At 51.2% G+C, this 14,711-nt stretch overlaps 1 protein-coding gene across 1 annotated transcript in view; it reads right to left on the bottom strand.

Moving 5' to 3' along the window:
- MMP17 (matrix metallopeptidase 17) overlaps positions 1-13,701 on the bottom strand; it is a 78,199-nt gene extending 64,498 nt beyond the window's left edge. The window contains exon 1 of the mRNA XM_054173122.1: positions 13,248-13,701. Within this exon, the coding sequence (XP_054029097.1) occupies positions 13,248-13,376 (129 nt within the window). The 5' untranslated portion in view covers positions 13,377-13,701. The remainder of the gene's footprint in view (positions 1-13,247) is intronic.
- Between the last annotated feature and the right edge of the window lie 1,010 nt (positions 13,702-14,711).

The raw sequence follows: 14,711 nt of genomic DNA, 5'->3' as shown, positions 1-14,711 counted from the left end.
CCACATCCAATCCTTTTTTGAACACATTCAGGGACAGAGAAGGGCAACGAGGCTGGGGACAGGCCTTGAGCACAAGCCCTGCAAGGAGAGGCTGAGGGAGCTAGGATTGTTTAGCCTGGAGAAGAGGAGGCTCAGGGGTGACCTTATTGCTGTCTACAACTACCTGAAGGGAGGCTGTAGCCAGGAAGGGGTTGGTATCTTCTTCCAGGCAACCAGCACCAGAACAAGAGGACACAGTCTCAAGCTGCACCAGGGGAAGTTTAGGTTTGAAGTGAGGAGAAAGTTCTTCACAGAGAGAGTTGTTAGGCATTGGAATGTGCTACCCAGGGAGGTGGTGGAGTCATCATCCCTGGAGGTGTTCAAGAGGTGATTGGACGTGGGCATGTGGTGCCATGGTTTAGTAGGCATGAGGTCTTGGGTGACAGGTTGGACTTGATGATCTTTGAGGTCTTTTCCAATCTTATTGATTCTATGACAGTAGCTCCACCACCTCTCTGGGTAGCACATTCCAATGGCCAAATCTCTCTTTCTGGGAAGAGCTCCTTTCTAAGATCAAGCCTAAACTTCCCCTGGCACAGCTTGTGACTGTGTCCTCTTGTTATGCCACTGGTTGCCTGGGAGAAGAGACTAACCCCCACCTGTCTACAGCCTCCTTTCAGGTAGTTGCAGAGAGCAATAAGGTCTCCCAGGAGCCTCCTCTTCTCCAGGCTGAACAACCCCAGCTCCCTCAGCCTCTCCTCATAGGGCTTGTGCTCCAGACCTCTTACCAACCTCCTTGCCCTTCTCTGGACACGTTCAAGCATCTCAATGTCCTTCTTAAAGGAGCAACATCTTTCCCTAGCTGGTCCAGCCCAGCACATTGCCAACCTCCCAACTCCTACCCAGAACTTCCGGCTTTCTGGAGCATCTTGAAGTGGTGCACTGGGAGCTGGCTGCCAATTAATTTTCTCTTTAGGGTTCAAGGCTACCCCAGCAGAGGAGAGCATGCCATATTGATTTCCTCCCTTGTCCTCGCAAGCAGCCGCGCAAGGGAACATTTGTTATGTTGTGACAGATCCCTGTGGAGGCCGCTCAGGCATCCTACCCGCTCGCATGGCAGAGCTGCCAGCTTTGCCAGAAACTCTGCTTTAAAGGGGGTTTTGCAATGTTAATTAAATTTCTGCAGTTGTATCTCTTGGCTCTGAATAAGACCCAAGCCTCCGTGAGCACGTGAGAAGGGCTCAGCTCCTTGTCCCCGTTCAAACCTGGCTCTGAACAAGTCTGGCTCCCAAGACTGAATTCCTAGGATGCAACATCAGAAATACAATACTGGCCCTCACCAAAAAGGAAATGAATTCAGGACTGTTAGTGTTCAGACATGGCGTGGATCTAGATAACCTAGAGGCTGAGAGATGATCCCAGAGCTACAAAAGAGCCCAGATGTCCTTGCCCAGAGAATCAATTCCTCTGAACAGACAAGAAAAATGAATGACTGTGAGCAGACAGACAGGCACAATATAGCAAGGACAGCAAGTCACCCCAAGGATTCTGGATGAATTCAACACAGAGCTCCTACAACTCCAGCTCTTTCTCCTGCATTGGGCTGACACCAATGACCTCCATCAATGTGGCTTTTGTAGACACTGCTTTCCAGGAAAGCACGGAAGGAAGATGAGCTCTCCAGGAAATGCAGGAGACAGGTTGCTCTTAAATTTCTAAAGAACTTTAACTATTAAAAGAGGCTGTTTGTTCAGGAAGAAGATATTAATAAATGAGAGAGGAGGGAAGTGTGGAGAAGATAAGAACTTTAACTCAGGGAAGCTGTAAAACTGGGGCTTCCTGAGCAGCAAAGCTAGATCCACTGCCTGAGCTGTTACTGTGGCAGAGAGAGAAAATGGGCATGTGGCTCACCAGAATCCTGAAGGGCTGGGAGACCAGAGCAGAGGATGGAAAACAGCCTGCTGGTGCCAGTCTGGCATTTCCTACACAGCACAGCATGATTTGTGCCAGCTGTTACAAAGGGGCCTGGAAGCAAAGTGGTTGGTGAGGTCAGAAGACACTTGGCACCAGCACATTTGCTCCAGGGCAGCTATTAATCACTGCCCTTAGTAGTCAGAGCTGCCCGAGTGCCATGGAAGGGTGATGCTGGGCTGTGAAGACAAGAGGCAGCACGTTGGTACTGCTGTCCCCTGGGTGCACTCAGTCACTGACATTTCCAGCAGGTGGTTCAAACCTTTCCGAGGAGAGCAGCAGAGTGATGGTGGTTCTGTGCCTGCTCTGTGGTTAAAGGAAATACCTGGGCAAGCTCAATCCATGTCAAGAGGAGAGTCAAAGTTTGTGCAGCTGTCAGTGAGGGTACTTGCTAGGAGGCAAGCGGCAGTTACTGCAGAGTAATAGGGAGGAGGCGCAGAGGGCACTTGGCAGTCTTCATCCACTTGAAGCAGGGAGCTTTGTCACCACACAGGTATTTAGTGACCAAAGGTCTGCCCCAAGGGGCAGGATTTGAAGGCTGGGAAGCCCCTGGCTAAGCTCACTCCATTCCTCTTCCTCTATTAACACAAACAGCAATTAAAAAAGGCACTGGGGAAGCAGTCTGGGGGTCTGGGCATGGTGCAGAGCCGGGGGGAGAGCCCAGCATCTCACCTGCTCTCACGGGTGGGCTTTCAATTTCTGCACCCAGTGCAGCACCCTATTTTCTCCGATATATTCCCAGTTTCCACAAGAGGGCACTGGCACGACACCAATGGGCACACAAGGGTGTCCCCGAGCAGTGCCCGCCCGGTGCCTTTCGCTTGCCAGCAAGGTCCACGCACCACCTGGGCTCAGGAACCACATTTCACCTTGGGGCTTTGTCCACGGAAGAAAAATGGTTGATGTACGTCTCCCAGGAGAGCTCTCTGCAAAGGCTGGGAGTGGGGAGATCTCAGGTGTGGAGCCCTGGCTCACAAAGACTTTGGGTATTGCAGAAAGAAATCCCTTTTGCTCAAAAAGGTGATTTGCTGAAATAGTTCTGCTAACACTGTAGAGAGGGGAATGAGCCCTCTCTGGTGAGGGCAGAGGGGCACCAACCATCACCCATCTCCTCCAACCTCTGTATCCCCACCCAGAGCCCAGGCAAAGAGCATGAACCCTCTGAAGCTGCTCCTCTGGGTGCTGTTGGGCTCCAGGCAAACCCTGATGCAAGGGAAGACCCAGCTGGAAAGAGACAGACCAGTTAAAATAACATCCCCACCCAGTAAGAGAAGCATGGATGAAAAAAGCTGGATCAGCTCATTTCTCTACCTCACACATCTCTCCCTCAACCTAGGGCTCAGCCAAAAGGATTCTGAATGTCCAGAAGGCAGAAATCACTCCAGGGCATCACCCACAAGAGCTGCATGCTGCAGCTGCAGGCAGGGCAAGCCCAGCTCCCTGAAGTGCTCCCCTTCAATGACTTACTGCCAGCAGCGTCACAAGCAGCAACAGGAATCAGTACTGCCAGGACCTTACCAAGGTACAGCCTAACCACATGCAAGCCACCACCAGCAGGACACTCAAAGCAGGACACTCTGCATCAGCATTCATGTTCATACCACAACCACACCATCCTGCATACTGCCAGGGCTGGATGGGAAACAAAACAGCTCTTAGGAGCCAAATGCTGACCAGTGCTGATCCAGCAACCACTGCTCAAATGAAGCCACTCAAGCTGTACTGAACCCCATGGAGCTGCAGAAATGGTCAAAGGAGACCACCCCTCCAAAGCCACTCACCTCCAGGCTGGATTGGATAGCCTTGATGAAGGGAAGCCTTTGATCACTAGCAGTCCAGTGCTTAAAGCCAGTTCACATTTAATAGAGTGATGTAGTTGCCTGATCAACATCTCATGCCTCAGAGCCTGGTGGATCAGGCACTTGGTGCTCTGAATTTCAGGCAGAGAAAGAGAACTTCAGCATCTTCTTGAGTGTGTTTTTTTAACCCAGACCAGTTTGTAGAAGACTATCAAAATCAGTGTTTACCCTGTTCAGTGCCCACAGGAGTCCCTGGAATGTGACAGCTGATTTCCTCTAGATTATCTTGATCTTGCTGGACACTGAGTGAGCACGCACCAAAGGACGAGGTATATTGGAAACACCAAAACAGCAACACATTGTCTGACAGGGCTGTCATTCTGTCATGAAATATGACATGCATCCAGCCTGGGAGGAAGAACTAGATTGCTGTACACTTCAGTGCTGGCTGCAGCCATGCCAGATTATTCCTCATTGCAGAGTCTCATTCATCAGACCTGAAGGATACATTTCTGCAGCATAAAGAAAAATATGGCAAAAAAATCCCACACCACCTACCCCTCTTCTGCTGAGCCTTTCTGCAGAACATGTTGCCATCTCACGAGGGATTTCCCTTTTGTGAACCCAATTTCCTCTCACTTTTGAGCAAAACCGCATCTCTGACATGAGGGATGCAAAGGTAGAGACAGCACGGCTTGGTAAAGAGCAATGGGGGATTTGTCAAGCAGTAAGAAAAAATGGGAAAGAAACAAGACAAATAAAAGCCAATTTAATGCAGGGAATTTATCAAAGGGCATAAAGATGCTCCTCAAGCAGTATCACTGACCGCCCTTCTGTTGGTGGATGTGCCAGAGTGACACTATAAGCATGAAGAAGGAACAACGAAAACAAAGTAAACACAAGCCACAAGGTGGGAAGAAGCCTAGGGACCGGTGAGAGCTCCCCAGAATGTGCCTTGTCAAAGGTGCAGCCTCAAGCAAACACCAGTGAGGACACAGTATTGAGTGGATGTAGTATTTCTGGAGGAGATCCTGCATGGTGGGCTCAAGTAAAACAGAAGAGACTGCTTTGTTTTTCCTCTGGTTCAGTGACAAATGAGATCTGACACCCTTTCCTGAAGGCTGAATTCATCAGCTCCAGAGCTTACAGGTAATTAGATCTGGAGTCATGGTGGGATTGTCTCTGGCATTCATGGCATCGTTTTGTTCCTTGGGATCTTATAACCAAACTTCCCAGGAGCTATGGTAGGACAAAAGGAGCGTTTTCTTGTATTACATGCTTCAGCCAAACAGACTTCCAAGGCTTTGGTAATTACAGGTCCTTGAGAAAGCACTGCCTCAGGGGTGGCTGCGGGGAGCCAACAGAAACACCCAGTGTTTCAGCCACAGCTTCAGCTTGGTGAGAAGCATGAAAATCCATCTCTTGAGATGTACTTCAGCCACAACCAGCAGCAGGGCCTCTGCATGTGTCAACAGCTCAGTGAGAAAAGCAAATCTTTAAGGGTTGGCAGATACATAGACACTCAAAGCCTGAGAACAAACAGTATAGCCTATAGCTCACAGTATTTTGGAAAGTCTACAGCTGCCAATCAAGTGCATGCTTCCTCAGATGAGTGTTTCCAGGCTTCTCTCTCAGCAGGGATCCCATGGGAACCCCATCCAGTCTTTTCTATCCTTTTACCCCATTCAGGTCCCCTCCAGGGTCCAGCTGCTCACTTGATCCCAGCATGGCTCTGAAAACAGCCTTGTGCAGTGAGGTTCCAAAAGTCTAGCAACAACCCATAAAGTTTCCTTTGGATCTCTTGGTAGTCTGCCATCTCCAGCTAGGCACATTTGGTGCAAGTGGAAAAATCCAGAGCCAGGTGGTTTGGAATGGGAGCCCTGGGGAAACTGCATGCATTTTCAATGCCCCCACCATGGTGTAGGACAGGCAGCCTCTGCAAATGAAGACAAAGCTGTGGATGAAGCAGTCCAGATCACTTATCACCCACTGATATTTTGGATGATGGAATCTTTTGTCCTGAGTCCTCACAGAGGTATGTGTGAGACATACTAGAATTGCAGAGCACACTCAGGATGCAATGGTATTGTCAGGGCTGTCAGGTGATCTCCAGCAGCTGGGAGCTGAACCACAGGAGATGCCAGTTGGGGTTTGTTAAACGACAAGACAATAAAATCCAAACGTCCATCAGCTTCAAGCAAGGACCTGGTGACACAGGTAAAATTGCTTTTGTTCATCCAAAAGATCAATATTGTCAGGATGAAATAACATGTCAGCTGGTGTGAAGAACTCCATCTGACCACTGACAGTTTAGAACTCTCTCTTAAAAAAAAATAATATTAAGCTCCTGAATACACTACCATGTTCCAACTCACTGTATTCAGACCCTTCTCACCAGGAACTGCAGATCACCTCCAGATTTATTGGAAGAACAATTTTGAATAGAAATTGAATAGAATAGAATAAACCAGATTGGAAGAGACCTTCAAGATCATCGAGTCCAACCTATCATCCAACACCACCTAATCAACTAAACCATGGCACCAAGCACCCCATCAAGTCTCCTCTTAAACACCTCCAATGATGGTGACTCCACCACCGCCCCAGGCAGCACATTCCAATGGGCAATCACTCTCTCTGTGTGGAATTTCTTCCTAACCTCCAGCCTAAACCTCCCCTGGTGCAGCTTGAGACTGTGTCCTCTTGTTCTGGTGCTAGTTACCTGGGAGAAGAGACCAATCCCCACCTGGCTACAACCTCCCTTCAGGCAGTTGTAGACAGCAAGAAGGTCTCCCTTGAGCCTCCTCTTCTCCAGGCTAAGCAACCCCCAGCTCCCTCAGCCTCTCTTCACAGGGCTGTGCTCCAAACCCCTCACCAACTTTGTTGCCCATCTCTGGACACTTTCCAGCAAGTCAACATCTTTCCTAAACTGAGGCGCCCAGAACTGGACACAGTACTCAAGGTGTGGCCTAACCAGTGCAGTGTACAGGGGCAGAATGACCTCCCTGCTCCTGCTGGCCACACCGTTCCTGATGCAGGCCAGGATGCCATTGGCCCTCTTGGCTGCCTGGGCACACTGCAGACTCATGTTCAGCCTACCATCCATCAGTACCAGTACCCCCAGGTCCCTCTCTGCCTGGCCGCTCTCCAGCCACTCTGACCCCAGCCTGTAGCTCTGCATGGGGTTGCTGTGGCCAATGTGCAGAACCCGGCACTTGGATGTGTTAAATCTCATGCCGTTGGACTCTGCCCATCTGTCCAGCCTGTCGAGGTCCCTCTGCAGAGCCTCTCTACCTTCTAACAGATCAACTCCTGCCCCCAGCTTGGTGTCATCAGCAAATTTACTGATGATGGACTCAATGCCCTCATCCAGATCATCAATAAAGATGTTAAAGTGCACATGCTTTATTCTGTAGGCAGGAAATTCCTCAGATTTGATGGGATTCTTTCCTGTGATACTGTTGTGGCTAATCAAACTGCCAAGAGACCCATCTGAAGACCACACTCCTGGGTGCCTGTCGGTGTTTACTCCACACCAGGACTTCCCTCTATGCAAACCCCATTGTCAAAGGCACTTTCTCACTACGCCCATCTAAAAACTCTCCAGTCCTTCAGCAGGCTTCTTGCCTCGCCCCCGCACGTCTGCTTTGTTTTGCACTGGATTTAACTTTGCATATGTGGTTTGGTGTGGTTTTGTTGGTTTGTTTTTTTTTTAATATAACATCAAATCTCTTAATTCTCTGACCCAGAAATCAGAGACAATCCTCATAAAAATCTGGGACAAAGAAGATGCAGCTGCACGCGCGCAGCAGCAACAGCTTCCAAAACTCCCAAATCTACCCATTTAAAGTGATTTTGATTAAAGAAAGCATTTTGAGAGAACTGTTGCTGTCAGATCTCAGGTTATTTTGAAAGCAAATCCTTGGCTTTCAAGTGCAGCTCTATTCTGAACAAGACACTTTAAAGAACGATGACACAGTGGCCACGTTTACTGTCCCCTGGCGATTTGTAGCTGAGATGCGAGGACTTGTCCCTCTCATGCTGTCACCTCCACAAGGCCAGCTAGGACCCGAGACCCATGCAGGGTGCATGCCTGCTCCCACAGCATACAGAAATAAAAGTTCCTTCAGTCACAGCATGACCTTTCCCAGAGCTACACAGCCCATTCCTGCGGCACTTTTGCCAATGAGTAAATAATGAGACATTAGCGCGTGGCCCTGGTGATGAATCATAGCGAGCCACCACTGGCACTAATGAACCTGCAGGGACAAAACAGGGACCTAGGGAGATCCAAGTCTTCCCCCCTCTGCCCTGGTTTTGTGGCAACACCACATATGCATCACCCCTGTGTTCTCAGTGGGGCTAATGTGTATGGTCCTACCAAGATGCCAAACTGGAGAGCCCCATCCAAAGCCAGGCAGGGGATGGGACATGCTGAATTCCCCACTCTGTGCTGCAAGTTGAGTTGAATGAGAGAGAATAATGAGACATGGCAGGATGAGTCAGGTAGGTGCACACAGGCAGCAGCCTTCCTTTTCAGCCCCCAGGGGTTTTTAAGGGAAAGAGAAGGGTGTTGAGGTACAGCTCCACAGCACACTATCACCACAGATGGAGGGTCTGGCTGGGACGGTTCTGCCCGGGAGGGTTCTGCCCCAAGCTGGGGGAGCTTCATTGACTCCCTCAGTGCTTTGCTGCAGCACACAAGGATGAAGAGCAGAGCCATGGTGGGAGGTTATCTGCTCAATCCCCAGCACCAACCATGAGGAAGTCCCCAGTGACAACAGGGTTCACCCACCTGTTCTAAACCCTTCCAGAAGGCATAAGCTCATTAAAGCAGGAAATTTAGCTTAACTACCCTGGGTAATTCACACGAGGTCCACAATAGCAGCCAAGCCAGACGGAAATTGCATTACAGTATCTGGAGGGCTGAGGTGCTCAAATCTGAAAGGGAAGTGGTGGTTCAAACCAGCCAAGGCTTTAATACCAGATTAAATGCTTTCACAGCAGCCTATTTGAAAGCTGCCAGCCAGCCTTTTGACAATCCAGTTTAGTTTGCATTGTACTTTGGCTTCAAGAGATACCCTAAAACATAATCAGCAGCACTTAATTTTCTTTTCTTTTATTTTCTATTATTTTTTTTAATGGTATCTTAACTTTCTTGGAGGGAATTTATTAATATGGGATGCTCCATACAGGAAGGGAATGAGGGCTTTAATGACAGAGGGGCCAAGCAAAGCTCCTCTCTCCAAAGCTGTTGGCCTGAATGCCTTAATTGTTTAGGGAATCTATTGAGCATTTTGTTCTGGAAGACTTGCCATTTTAGAAGGCTGAATGAAACTCCAACTGGGATTATCAATTTTTAATTTCCCCATTAGCAGAAACAGAAGGTTACAAGTTTGGTAGTTTCTCCTGGTAGAAAGAACAGCCTATTTCCATACAAGGGGATTTTACTTTCAGAGGGCTAATTATCACAAGCCTTGAACCAGGAGCTAAACCATGTCTCAGGGACACCTGCCCAATCCCAGGTGATTAAATGCAGCAATTTAGAAGAGCTCCTGATTGACACCCAAGCAGGTGGAAGCGGGAGGGCAACTGAGCTATGATGTGTAGCTACACATAGGCACCTGGAAATGACAACAGCAGGAGGCTCCCACCCTCCTGCATGCAGGAAAAGCACCCCAAGAACAGCAAGAAGGAGCCCGTTCCCCAGGCATGGGCAGGCTTCTGCTTGGAAATTCGGCACCTGGGAGATGCAGGGCACAGACTTGTCACTCTGCTTCCTGATGTGGGGACACAGAGGAACCTCTGTCTATCCCCCTGGCCCACCGCAACCAGCCGGAGGGGGGGTGGGAGTGGGACACAGTGTCACAGGGCTCTGTGCCACCCCGCTTCTCCCCACAAGCGCATCCTTGTCATTCAAATGAGAAGCTGCCACAAAGACGAGCGCCCTGCCCTGAACAAAGAGCCGCTTGGGACGACGGCAGAGGGGGTGTGGGTCTGTGGTCTCCACCGATGAATGCAAATGCATCCATCCCCTGGGAGCAACTTCTCTGGGAATAACACAGACAGGCTTTGTGAGCAGGAGGCCGAGAGAAGCATCGCTTATACGCAAGCCCCCAGGAATGCCCAGCAGCCCCAGCTGGAGAAAAGCCTGGGGGGCATGCACAGACCTTCCTCATCACCCCTGACCACACAGTCAAGAAAAAGCAGCTCACAGCCTTTTGTGTCCACACTCTTGCAGTCAAACTTTCCTGGCATTCCTGCATCCCTTGGCCACTGACACCAGGGCCCAGAAGGGATGATCTTGGTGATCACCATGATGTGGTGAGACACTAGAACAGGTTGCCCAGGGAGGTAGTAGAAGCCTCATCCCTGGAGGTTTTGAAGGCCAGGCTGGATGTGGCTGTGAGCAGCCTGATCTAGTGTGAGGTGTCCCTGCCCATGGCAGGGGAGTTGGAACTAGATGATCCTTGAGGTCCCTTTCAACCCTAACAATTCTATGATTCTATGATGCATCCTGCACCATCCTGCAGTTAGCGCCTGTCCTGCAACACCAGTGCCAGGGCAAAGTGCCTGCCTCAGGTCCAAGTTTGCCCAGTGTTGGGCACCAGTCCATCCCCAAGGCACAGCTTTTGCCCAGGGCCCTGCGTCCCACTGCAGAGCAGTCACACTTGCAGTGGGCAGCAACACAGCCCCGTGGGCAGGAGCTGCCTCCTTAACAGCCAGCTCCATCACAAACCAGCAGGTCCCCAGGTCAACACCTTCAGTGTATAGACTCCACTGTGCCATCTCTTCTGCAAAATAAACCTTGAAGGTAGACCTCCCTTCAGACCTCCTTCAAAGCCCAGCAAAGTGAGAGCTCTCATTACTCAGTTGCTACTAATGTATATGAAGTTTTTGCTGCTGGCACCCATGAGACTCTCAAGCCCAACAGCCATAAAAAGATGCAATTTGCAAACGCCGGGCACCGTGGCGAGGAGGGGTTGGGCGGGGAGAGGGTTACTGTAAAGGCAGCAGTGCAAAATGCAAAGCAGTAAATCTCAAAACTCAAGGCAAACACTCAAGTCAAGCTCCGTTTCATCTGCTATTTTATGCTCCCTCTTTGTTAGGGCAGCTAATGGAGAACAATAAAAACATTAATAATCAAGTTAGATTTATAAACTGGGCAGGATATTCCACTAGTAATGAAATCTGGAGAATCATTCTATATTATATTGCTTTGGGCAGCACTCTAACAAGAGCTGCCTTTGAATTATAGTCCTCTCTCGTTTTGCTGAACTTTAATTTGGCCCAGCACCACTGTTTCATTTAAAACGAACCTCCAGCAGGACTGGAGTGGAGGATGCAGCTCACAGGCATGGTCCTGCTCAGCACTGAAAGCCTCTCAGCTGCAAGATGGGGTATTTGGGATGTAAGAGCTCTGTTGACATTGTGCTCTATTTACTACAGAGAATTGCTGGATATAATTTCCAAAGGTTAGTGGAGCTTTCTATCGCCATGGTTTCATGCTTCCTAGTTTTCAAATATTTGGTTGAAATGCACCACAGATCTTTAATTTCTTAGTTGCTTCATAAAGTGGATGTCAAATAATTCTTCTTAAAGCTCACACTTCCCACTCAGGGGTATTTTCCTGCCAAAAAGACCTCTGAAAATACCTGGCATTTTCTGCTGCCTGATGCTCATTAGAGGGCAGAAGCACAAACCTGCTTTACCATCACACCAGCACCATCTCAAGCCAGAGAGATGTATTTGCCCCAGCAAGCACATCAGCTTGAGAGGAGAAATCACCCAGATCCCATCTGGTATCATCTACTCCGTACTTCCCAGCCTACATCATACTTCATTTCAATATAGGACTTTCTTAATTCCTTTCTCCTGCACTGTTCTCACCATCCCCTATTTGCTTTGCAAGGCAGCCACAGCTCTTCAGCATGGTTTTGAGCTACTGCTCAAATCCAGCCCAGGACACAAAAAAGGTACCTTAATGACTCAAAGATATCAGTGATAACTAATAAGCCCCCCGAGTATTGACATTTAACCTGTAAAAGCCAAGTGCAGCAGGTATGGTAGCAAGGGTAAAAGCAGGTCAAAGATGAAGTTTGAGTCAAATTGATTGGGGCAGAATACATCAATTCCTGTGCCGTTTGCATGAAATATTAATCCTAGCTTCAACATTTAGTTCCAGAGGAAAGCAAATTCACCATATTGATGCAGATGTGCCTCATCTTCCTCACATTTTCTATGCTGCCACAAGCTGATAGAGAAAGACAGGTTTTGTCCTTCCCGGCAGGTGTTTGAGAACGGAGCTGGAGCAAAAGCTTGGCAGCCAAGGCTGGGTACCAGTGTCCTGGCACACTGCTGCGTGCAAGCCTTGCTCCTCAGGTAACCCTGCAAATCCTCCTCCCTCCTGCCTCCTCACAGCAGCTTATGGGTGGCATTTTGAAATTCGCTGAATTTCAGGAAATCTATCCAAATTGGCGGGCTCACCCAGGACTGCTCACTCGTGCCCAGACACAGACAGCTTTACAACGCTCAGATTTGATGTATCCGTAGGGCTTCTCTGAGGTATGGCTGCTACCAGCTACGATAAACTTTTACCCCTCCAAGAGAAAAGCCTCCATCTCTCCCCACTCAGAAGAGCTAATGTGAAGCTGCCCAGACCTGCTGGCACTGTGACCTGGCAGAGACATGACCTAAGCCCCCACTGCCTGCTAAAACCTGTCACCTCCTTGCAAACGGAGCAGGCACCTGTGAGCAAAGAAGCAGGACCACAAGGATGCTCAGTACATCACCGCAATGAAGTCAATCCTCGGCCTGCCGCCGGCACGGAGCATCCCCTATGGCATCCCCGAGCGCGTTCCTGTCCTCAGGGATCTCTCCTACTCCAAACGTGCCATTGTACCCCCGCTGACTGGCAGGAGCTTGTGTGGCTCCACCGCAGGCAGAGAGCCCTGGAGAGAGGCCAGCCCTTCTCGGCGCCTGAGAAACCACCAGCCATGTGTGCGCACTGCTGGGACCGTCACCCCGCGGATGCTGGGCTGGGGGAAAGTTGGACCACCGCGCCAGGGTGCAGGAGGGCACAATACAGTGGATCGGGGAGGGCACCTCGCACTGGGTGCAGAGGTGCGTGCAGTGACTGCGAGGGGTCGCACTGTACACCGGGTGTAAAGGAGGGAGAGTACGCGGGCTTCCAAAGGGCTCCGACCAGTGGGTAACGGGTGGAGGGCTCTGGGAGCAGCGCGGGTAAACGGTCAGCAGGTGCAACGAAAGCACCACACACAGTGATGGGAGGACGGGGCAACGAGCAGCGGGCACAAGCTGGCGAGCACGGGCTGCAATGCGAGGGCTACTGGGGACATTTCAAGCTGCCGGATCTCGCCCAGCACCGCGGGGCCAGCGATGCGCGGAGGTGGAGGGGATAGATGATCCAGAGGGGCGGGTATCGGGTGGGGTGGAAGAGGAGAGAAGACGGTGGGGAGAGGGTCGCGGATAACTCACAACTCCCCGGGTGATGTCGTCCGCCGCGGGGGTGGGCGCTGCGGGCGCTTCTTGCCACGCCAGCCACAGGGCGACCACGAGGAGCATCTCCCGGCGGCGGGCGCGGTGCCGGGCGGCGGGGCTCAGCATCCCCCCGCGCCCAGCGCCTCCCGCCGCCTGCCCCGGCAGGGCCCGGCCCCGGCCCCGCACTGGGCTCCGCCGGGCCTCCCAGCTCCGCGCCGCATCCGCGCTCCCGCCCCGGGCTGCGGCCCCGCCGGGGGGGGGGGTAGTTAAGGCGAGATGGGGAGAGCTCCGCTCCTGGCCCCGCTCCGCCGGGAAGCCTCCGTTCTACTCCGCGCTGCGCTGCCTGGGAAGCTCCGCTCCAATCCGCGCCGCTCCGCAAGAGAGGTTCTGTTCCGCGTCCGCACTCCTAGGCAGGCACCGCTCTGCGCTGCTCCTTGTCCGCGCTGTCGGGGTAGCTGCGGGGGGGAGGGGCGAATGCACGATTACATGGCCCCTCTCCCGCACCCCGCGGAACAAGAAAGTTGCTTCGGGCGCTGCCGCGGAGCAAAGCGCGGCTCGGTAGCGGCTGCTGCCCGCTGCTGCCGCGGCTCCCTCGCTCTTGCCGTGCACCCCTCTGCGCCCGGCCGGCGGAGGAGGAGGAGGAGAAAAGGATGCTAATGAGGGAGGCGGTGTCAGAGCTCCAGCGGGGAGCGGGTGGCACAGCGCGGTCTGTCCGCTGCGTTGCGCAGCGCCGAGCGCTGGTCCCGCTCCTCGCGCGTCCGCGGTTCGTAGCGGCGACTCGGTCCCTGAGCTGATTGTGTTCCCTCTCGGCTTTGTATCTGTGTCTAGCCGAAACGCCTCAGGTTTCCGATACGCTTCTTTCTGAGCATCATGATTTCTTTAAGTACCAGCCTCATCCTCCCGAGTTTTTTAATGTGCTGTAGAAAAGACTGTTTGGTGCATCTCCGACTGATAGCCAGTCTCAGCCAGACTGATGTCTGGCTTGTCCCCATAAACAGCGTAATGGGTTCCTATGGCCTCTGCAGCGTGTCCTCCCATGAGAGCTGTGAATCTGCCACACGCTCTGACGGACCAGATGGCAGGGGACAACCCTGACATCTCCAGCTCCTGCCGGTTCACGATGAAAATGTACTTCATACTTAGCATCTGTGTTCCCCACTTCCTATTAGCACATTAATACACTCAATAGCTTGGGAAATTGTCTTTACAGAAGTTTTAATATGGAAACTGTAAATATACTCTTCTCTTTTTAGAAAGAGGAGGGGAAAAAAGGTCTACAAGACACGGAATTAATGAGGAACTGGCAGAGACGAAAAACTGTTTCTAGATGCTACTGGGGCAAAATCGCAATGGACATTGGTATGACACCTTCTGCAATGAACCGTAGCTGCTTCTGGAGAGGTTTAATATCAGACAGGACTAGCAGAAAGCAGCGGAAGAGGAAAGAAAGAAAAAATCTTT

This window comes from Dryobates pubescens, chromosome 25 (genome assembly GCF_014839835.1).
Source record: "Dryobates pubescens isolate bDryPub1 chromosome 25, bDryPub1.pri, whole genome shotgun sequence".
NCBI lineage: Eukaryota > Metazoa > Chordata > Aves > Piciformes > Picidae > Dryobates > Dryobates pubescens.
Note: the sequence above shows the minus strand (reverse complement) of the source record. Positions and strands in the feature narration are given on the sequence as shown.